The sequence below is a fragment of the Salarias fasciatus genome, unplaced genomic scaffold (assembly GCF_902148845.1).
Source record: "Salarias fasciatus unplaced genomic scaffold, fSalaFa1.1, whole genome shotgun sequence".
Classification (NCBI taxonomy): Eukaryota; Metazoa; Chordata; class Actinopteri; order Blenniiformes; family Blenniidae; genus Salarias; species Salarias fasciatus.
The window spans coordinates 197,054-205,720 of NW_021941241.1; the positions used below are offsets into that span (position 1 = coordinate 197,054).

An 8,667-nucleotide genomic window follows, 5' to 3' on the forward strand; every position below is an offset into this window, starting at 1 on the left:
GTTTAGGTTGAATTCGGTACCGCCATCGATCCTCGGTATCGGCAAGCAGCTGTACCTGAACTCGCCCCTTCAGAAAGGAGGAGTCGTGGCAACGTTTGGACGGACCAGTCGGTGTGTGTGCGGTTGAGGGAAGGTGACGGAGTCTGCACTGGACGCAGATATCCTCTTTTTGTTTCATCCACACTCTTGTTTACTGAAGAAATTTCAACATTCTTTCGTCTTGCTTGACTCACCGAACCCTTTCCGGCCTTCAATCCCTTTTCCCTTTTTTTCAGGTCTCGGTTCTGCCGCCACAAACCGAGAGGGCGTTGCATCGCGATTGTCGTTCGCCCTCATCAAAGTGGCTCCCGTGACAAAAGTCGCTGCGTTCAGGCCTCCAAAACACTTCCTTATGTGCTCTAATTTATTCACGATGTACCACCGCCGCATGTCGAGGGGACAAAAATAATGTCTGAAAGGATTTGGAAGAGGTAGAAGTGGCAAAAACTATTTAAAAATACGACCCCACATCAAACATAGAGGGAGAACAAGTGCTCAACATGGAATTCCATAGACTTGCAAGTTAGAAATACCCCACTAATGAGCTATAAAAATGGTTAAATTAAAGTAAGAGAGACGTGAAGCTGGTGAAAAAGATCCCTGAACTCTGGCAGCGACCTCAGGTCAACAGAAACGCAGTGAGCTCCTGAGGTTTGCAGCAGTGGGGAACGTTGACCTCGATGGTCGTTTTCCTTCTCGGTGATTTGATGTTTCATCAGAATCTTGCTTCTCGGAGATCCGAGAGGGCAGCTAGAACTCAGAGAGACGACAGATCCTCTTGACAGTGTCGGTTCTCTAATGTCACATCTGGGTTTCTGGAGAAAAGATTTGAATTTTTGGGTAAATCTGAATTATTCCTCTTATGAAATCCCAAGCCCAAAACCACCGAATCCAAAGACCAAAAGCATAGAATCCAAAAACCGAAACCACCGAATCCAAAGACCAAGACCTTAAGGAGCTGAGACTGAGTCAAGACCAAGACCTTGAAATTGTGGTCTTGAGTAATACAACAACGTCTAACCAGGTTTATTTTGTTTCTGCATTCCTAATTTTAATGTTTCCGTGACATGAAATCTTCACACTTTGTGATTTTTGTAAAAGTAACTTTAGTAAAGCTGAAGGCCTGCAGTTTTTCCCCCTTTGCTCCTCATCTGCTGACACGGACCGGGAACTCTGGGTCCTCCTCTGCATGCAGGACAGAAAGAGGGAGAGGAAAGGAGGCCTGGTGGCTTCTGGCCATCAGGACAGCAGATTAGCCTCCAGACGAGGCGGCCATGTTGGGTGTAGATCACAGGAGGAGCGTCTGGGCTCTTCATCGACCCCTCTTCCTCCCGCTCCTCATCACAGGCATGTAAAAATATCCTGGCATCTTCACACAGTGTGAGGTGGAGGAGCTCAGGCAATTACACTCATCTGCATGTGTTAATATGATTAATTAGCGGGAATAAACACTTTCCTATGACACAGGCTACATGGCGAGCCACACACCTGCAGAAGCTCTGATAAAAGACAACGCCTCATGGCAAAGAGCCTTTTCATGAGACCTGCTAATTGGCATCTGAAAACGTTCCGGCTAATTAGGAAAAGGCAGATGAGGCTTGATTAGTTTGAATGCAAAGTGTAACTTGTGGTGCGGTGGGACTCGGGAATGTGCCGAGGTTTTATTTCTTCGCCATCGCGATACAAAAGATAATTGTAATTGTGATCATTTGCATACGTTAATGAATTTGCGTGACGCTTCTTGATCAGACGTGGAATAAATAATTGATGCGGTATCAGCACCTACCATGACAAGTGGGACGTCTTTGAAATAGCTAAGCGCATTAAGGTGCAAGTTTGATGGCTGCCGTGCTCGCAGGCAAGGTGTGAAAGTGGAGCAGATGCTATCATCTGCGACTCCGCCGCCGCTATCACACTGAAGATTAACTCCCAGCCCAGACCGAAAAACTTGTTTTTTTCTTTTTCCTCACAAACCAGGAGGAAGGCACGGCGAGGCGAGTCGAGTCTGAGCGGGGAAGCGGTTTTCCGAAGCCGTGCGGAGACAGAACAAAGGGGGAGGCGAAGCGGGAGCTTTAATTGGTAAACAGTAAATACACGAGATTGTTTGGAATGCCCTGGATGTGGAGGGGGGGCCACTCCCCTTTAATTAGCCGGCGCTCAGATTAGCCACCGAGCCAGTCAGCCACGGGATGTGCCCCGAGTTCAGACTCCCAGGAGCTCCGGCAGCACAGATACAGGGCTCATGTTTAATTGCTTCTGTAAATGGTCAGAGCTCAAGCCCCCTAATTCCATTCCTCAGGGTAATCAGGCATGTTTTCACCATACAGGGAGAGAGAGAGGCTGTAACATCCACCGCCGCCGCTCCAATGACCCAGGCTCACTCGGTGACACTTCACAGGAAAATTGGTTTAATAGGATTTTTGTTTTCAACCCCATACAACTTTCTTTTTTTCCTAAATCTCCACAAACATAAAGAAATAAAACTGTACAGAAGAAAAACAAAAACAAGGTTTCCCGTCTTTAGAAAAACGAAACATCTGTACGATCACTGGACGTTCTGAGGAGAATCTTTACTTATGAACCCATTTGACCTGCTCTGGATCGGTGGTTCGCAACATGTGGTCCGGGAGTCGCTGGGAGGCCGGGGTGGGGGGGCCGAGGCTCTGCCTTCTCTAAAACATACGTAGAATCAAAAACAGACCTGGAACACCGGCAGAGGGCGTGGCTTCACTCCAATGTTTCAGAGGATCTGGAGTCTCCGATCAAACCGAGAACTGTGGATCAGTGAATCCCAAACTGAGGCATGAGACCCCCGAGAGGGACGCCACCCACAGACCCCACCAGGACCAAGGCCCCGTTTACATGATGCTGCAAGTGAAAAACCACCATTTGTACGTTTTTGTTTCTGAGAAGTTTCACGTTTACATGGCAACATTCTGAAAACGACTGTGTGTTGTAATGAAACCACATTAAGAACGGAGAAGACAGACAATCATATGGACGGAACACCAAGCTGGATTGTTGTTACGGTGACTCACAACTCTAAAACTGCCAGGACCAGGACCGGGACCAGAACCAGGACCAGGAGCAGGACCAGGACCAGCGTTTCAGAAAAGCTGCGTTTTCCTTCAGCATCATCGTCGTGGAAACAGACATCCAGAACAATAAAAAAGTTTGGCGTTTTCACTTGAAGGTGTCTTGTCGACGAGGCCTCAGTGAACCAGAACCAGACGTCTGACTCTGAAGCAGAGTTGCGAAGCCACAGGGCAATTTCATGGTTCTGACGGGTTCTGTGAGAGTGAGGGGGGCGCTGTGGATCGGGGGGGGCGGCTCTCCGGATTGGGGGAACACACACAGAGAAGAGTCGGGGGGATTGACTGACGCTGTGCGGCGGCGGCGGCGGCGGCGCAGCAGGTCAGTCCAGTCAGTGTCAGTCCTGGAGGAGGCGTCCAGTCGCTCGTCCTCGGCTGCATCACTCAAGTCTCTGAACTCACGGCTGAACATGGAACACCACATTAACGGGACTCTGGATGTTTGATACGGCGGAGGAGGGGGAAGCGCTGATGGAAGTCCACAACAACAACGGTGACGGAGCAGGAGGAGGAGGAGGAGGAGGAGGAGGAGGGCTGATCTGGACTCAGCAAACCTGCAGGGAAGACAGAGGTCAAAGGTCACCACTCAGGCCCCAGCTCTCAACCTGGATTCCTCTTTTCATTTCTGCAAGTTTTGTTTATGCGGGCTTTATTACAGCATGTTTAACTATTTCTCTTAGGTGCCGTTTCACCACATTTCAAGCTGAAACTCTTCAATTTTGCAATTTTTTTTGTTTGTTTCTTGTTTACACAGCAGCGTTCTGAAAAAAAAACAACAGAAACACTGAAAGCGATGCAGCCATTATGTTGGGCCACCAGTGGGTGAGGCCAGCATTGTTCACTGTCCATCCACTGAGCGTGTGCAGTAGCAGCGTTTCAGAAAAGTGTTGTTTTCCCACGTTTACATGGAGACAGAGTCTCTGAAAGGCGCTGACTCCGCCCACAGCCCAGAGGCGAACTGCTAATGAGCTCTGCAGATACAGAGGCCTAGAAAAGGGCACAGGTTTGGTGATTTGGGCTAAAGACTTCCTCATCACAATGTAAACACTCCTGAGAAGGTTTTCAGCTACAGAAGAGCATTGGAGTGGGACTCTAAGAACAATCTTTTCTGTCGCTTTCTACCCAAGGAAATGGTTTCACTTTTAAAATACCAACAAAGCTCAGACAGTTATGAATATCCACCCACTAATTCCTACTCTGTGCTCCGATACACGAAGACCATGTTGCTGTGAAACACCTCCATCAGTCTACAGTGCTGGAGGCCGAGTTCGCCATTACCTATCATGGTTACATGTGTTTTTTTAATTTGGAATTATTATTCTGAAAGAAATAATCCAGAACTAAAGTATTCTCTTTCCAGTTAGGTGTTAAAAAGGTTTATTTTGAAGTGAAACTAACTTTTATTTGGAATTAAAACTCTCATGTAAATGTGGCCAATGAGTGACTTTAATCATAAAATGGAAAAAAAATAAATAAAGCGTTACATTATTTAAGCAATCTGATTTTTATTTTTGAGCTACTTGAACTGGTTATTCTAGATTAAATGGAGCTAGTTTGACTTTTTTTTTTGTTGGTGACGATGAAAAACACATGAATGTTCCTCAGGATTCTAATCTACAGATCATTAATCTCAGCGCTCGAACTGCCGTGAGTGTTCTGAGGCGTTCACCTTCTGGTCCGTCAGCACGGCGCTGCTCTGCAGCGGCGGCAGGTGGCTGCTGAGCAAGGCAGCGCCGGGCCTGTCGTGCTCGCAGAAGATGGTTCCGTTGACGTAGTGGAAGCGGTCGCCGGGCATGAGTCTGTTCCGACAGGTGGCGCAGCTGAAGCACTGCGGAGGGAGGAGGCAGACGTTACAGCTTCACCACACAGAGCCTCGGCGGGGGTGGGGGCGGCGGCGGGGGCGGGGCTGACCTTGAGGTGGTAGACGTTGCCCTGCGCTCTCATCACCATCTCATTGGCGGGGATGGATTGTCCACAGGCGCTGCACGCTCCACTGTGTCCGAACAGTCTGTGGAGACGACACACTGCTCAGCCTCAGCTCCTCCACCTCCTCCTCCTCCTCCACCTCCTCCTCCTCCTCCTCCTCTTCCTCCTCACCTGATGTAGTCGCTCCTGCACAGGATCATGCCCCCCTTGCTGTAGCAGGAGGTGCCGATGTCTCCCAGCTGCGCCTGGCAGCAGGAGCACTTGAGGCAGCGGGTGTGCCAGTAGCGCTCCATGGAGAAGAGCAGGAAGCGGTCCGAGATCTTCCCTCCGCAGCCGGCGCACGGCCGCGGCGCCGAGCCCGCCGGCTGGTTGTTCACCATGACCACGGGGCGGATGGGGGCGGACGGGGGCGGACGGAGGCCCTCAGAGGCTCCTGCACTGAAAAGCAACCGACGTCAGGTTAGGGAAGGCCAGCAAATCACAAAATACCACCTTAAATAAACTGATGTTAGCTTCACTTTAACTCCACCATTAAAGAAAATACCACCTCAAATCCACACATCAGATTCAACTATAACCTCATTTCTTGGTTGAGCGTGATTCAAAACAGCGTTGATTTCAATATTCAGTCAACATTTATTTATATTTAACCACAAATAATCATAGATATTATGAAGAAACGGCCCCATCCCCCAACAGACCAGACATGTTGAGTTATGTCTGAAGAAAAAGAAATAAACACATTTAAAGCTGATTTTTAAGCTCAAATCAACATTTTTCACCTTTTTCTGGCATATTGAAGAAAAAAACAAATTAAATAACACAGAAATGAAAAACCTGATTTTTTTTTTTTAACTGATATTTTAAGAACAACATGATTGTTTCCAGGAAAACACACTTTGTTTTAGCAATTGACTGAATTTAGACTAATAAACTACACTTTTCTGACAAGCAGCTAATGATGAATGCAGTGCGACACCGATACCAGACTGATCATTATGAGTGGGTTTTTTTTTCCAGCTTTATTGAAAACCTCCTTGAAGTTGCAGATGTTTGGGCCTTCAGAGAGACTTTCCCTTTCCTGAAAGAGGACATCGTGCCTGAAATAGACATTTATTGGGGATACATCGATATGGTGATCAATACACTTGCAATTTAGTCTAATTTTGATAGACTTTAGTGGCAGAAAGCCTTTACTGAATTTTACAACCAAGGAATCATTGAAGCTGAAATGTTAATGTTTTGTTCCATTTTGTGGTTTGTTCAGTGGAAAATCAGAATTTTGGTTTTAAGATGTTTAGCAGAAGCAATAAATTAGTGTTCCGATCTTCATTTCACTTTGTTCAATAATGAAGAAAATGAATCAAAATTGCATTTCATGCTGCAAACTTTCCTGAATATTTTGGCTGAAATTTAATATTTTCTGATGGACAGTTTAAGTGAAATAATAAAAGCTGCATTTTAGGTTCCAATCAGCATTTTTTTCACCACTTTCTGACTTGCTGAAGACCAAAAGATGCTTAATGATTGATAAGAGGAGAGACCGTCTTCATGAGAGGGGTGAAGTTCAGGAGAGTTTTGGTGAGGTTCTGGAGGAATCTGCAGACTGAGTTCTCCGAAATGAGACTTCTCAGAAACACAGACGGACCCTCATTTTTCAAACTGCTGATTAATTCAATCTTCATTTGTTTTATTTCACTGTTTTCTGTCATTTTGAAGATTAAAAAAAGTCAAACAATGGAGAAAATGACTCAAAGCTTGTGTCATATCTTAAACCTTGTCTTTCTTTGGTTGGAAATTGATAGTTTTTGGCGAACTATTTAAAATGAAATAATAAGCGATGCATTTTAAGTTCAAAACGACATTTTTAATGCCACTTTCTGGCATGATGAAGACCAAAAGATATATAATAATTGATTATATTAGACCATTTTGATGGAAAATGTGAGTTCAGGTGGAGTTTTACAGGAATTTGTGTTTTCCTCGGACCAAGGCGAGGATGATCTCCACAACACCAGACGTTCCAGGCTTTAGAAAACACTGACGGGGCTTTTTTCCTCCATTTAATTCCTGATTAAAGCTTGCTGGATGTGAATATTCAGATGTGAGGACCTGGATTAAATTCTGACAGCTTTAACAGCCGTTTAGCTTCACTTATTCTCTGAAACATGCGCTGAATAAAAACCCGAAAAGAGCCATTTATTACCAGTGGGACAAATTATTGTGTTACACCTGAGCCAAAATCAATATTTAATGAATAAATTAGGGCGTAAAAGTTGAATGTTTATATGCGAGGTGCTCTGAACTCTTCCACATTCAGCAGAGAGAACACAGCATTTCAACTAATATAGGTTATTTATGCAGTTCACACTGAAGAAAAACTACATTTTGTGTACTTTTAAAGGGAAATGAATAATTCTGCATAGAAATGTTAATACAGGACTAAAAACATGATCTTAGAAGATATTGCTTGGTATTTTTTTACGCTGAATTTGTTCATGAATGAAACTTCTGTCATTTCTGTTGATTTGCTTCATGTTGTGCATCAGATTTGAGGGAATAAACTGATACATTGTGCCATTTTACAGTAATTTTTCACTGATATTGAATATCTACAAATAGATCACTAATAAACACACAGAAATTAAATGTTTTATGGACAAAATGAATGAAAGCCTGAATTATTATTTTTTCTTTACCTGTTCGGTAAATATCATAAAAAGCCTGATAATTTGAATGTTTTGGGGGGTTTTTTGTAGGGGAAGGGAGACATTTTTAGGACATTTTTAAACTCAAACTTTTTTCATCTTTTGGGCTGACTGAAGCATAACACAAGAAATAATGGAGAAACTAACGAACAGATAATTAAAAGACGACAAACTTAAACACTCTGTGTCCAGGATGAAGACTGTCCTGTAATATATGTATTACTGCTGACATCCTATCAATCCCAGCTATTTATCCCCGATACTGGAAGAGGTCGGACACGCACACCCAGTGCGCGTTTCAATGGAAAACTTCAATAAATGTGGAGTAATGTGGGTGGAGCAGGTGGAGGGCTGGATTTACAGGTATTCACATCATGTCAGAGGAGGAGGAGGAAGAAGGAGAAAGAAGGAGGGAAAAGTCACCAAATGGGACTTCTGGAAAAGTGCCAGCCAGTAATGAGCGCGGAGAGAGAAGTGCCCTTCTTCTTCTGCGCCTTTGGGTTTGTGCGTAAAATGTGGAGGAAAAAGACCCGAAACGCGCGGGCGGAGCAGGAGAGAGACGGAGGGCGAGGGCGGAGGAAAGAAGGAGAAATGCGTTACCTTCCAGAGACGGCTTCTTCCTCCTGCCGGGGGAACTTTGGAGCGGCTGAAAGTGGAGGAACCGTGTTCAGAGGAGCGTCCGCGGCGCGCGCAGAGCAGCACAGGCGCGCTCACCGCGACGTGCTCGGCTCTCCATCGCTTTCCCTCATTTTCTATTTCCTCTCCTTCAAGAAAAAAACAAAAACAGGAGAAAAACGAAGGTCCGGGAGACGGCGGCGCGCCGAGCCTCAGAATTCAACCAACTCAGAAAAAAAAAAAGACAAACTACTTGCGTGGGAGCGCGCGGCGCGTGACGCAGCTCC

The 8,667-nt window shown here is 45.4% G+C and overlaps 1 protein-coding gene across 2 annotated transcripts; it reads right to left on the bottom strand.

Annotated features, from left to right (window-relative positions):
* Positions 1-2,424: 2,424 nt before the first annotated feature.
* On the bottom strand, positions 2,425-8,667 carry LOC115384452 (LIM domain transcription factor LMO4-B-like). Of its 2 annotated transcripts, none has more exons than XM_030086727.1 (5): positions 8,366-8,667; positions 5,229-5,490; positions 5,043-5,139; positions 4,801-4,959; positions 2,425-3,685 (listed from the first exon to the last, which is right to left on the bottom strand). In XM_030086727.1, the coding sequence occupies exons 2-5, from the start codon at positions 5,435-5,437 to the stop codon at positions 3,677-3,679; spliced, it is 474 nt and encodes a 157-aa protein (XP_029942587.1). In that variant the 5' UTR covers positions 5,438-5,490; positions 8,366-8,667; the 3' UTR covers positions 2,425-3,676. The 2 variants fall into 2 exon arrangements, with proteins under 2 accessions (XP_029942587.1, XP_029942586.1); XM_030086726.1 differs by having other exon boundaries at positions 5,229-5,495.

Bases quoted from the DNA above. Each gene is read 5' to 3' on its own strand.
- LOC115384452 (XM_030086727.1), bottom strand. From the start codon at position 5,437: ATGGTGAACAACCAGCCGGCGGGCTCGGCGCCGCGGCCGTGCGCCGGC. The intron at 5,140-5,228 runs GTGAGGAGGAAG...TCGTCTCCACAG, and splicing joins TGCAGGAGCGACTACATCAG to ACTGTTCGGACACAGTGGAG. The intron at 4,960-5,042 runs GTCAGCCCCGCC...CTCCCTCCGCAG, and splicing joins GCAACGTCTACCACCTCAAG to TGCTTCAGCTGCGCCACCTG.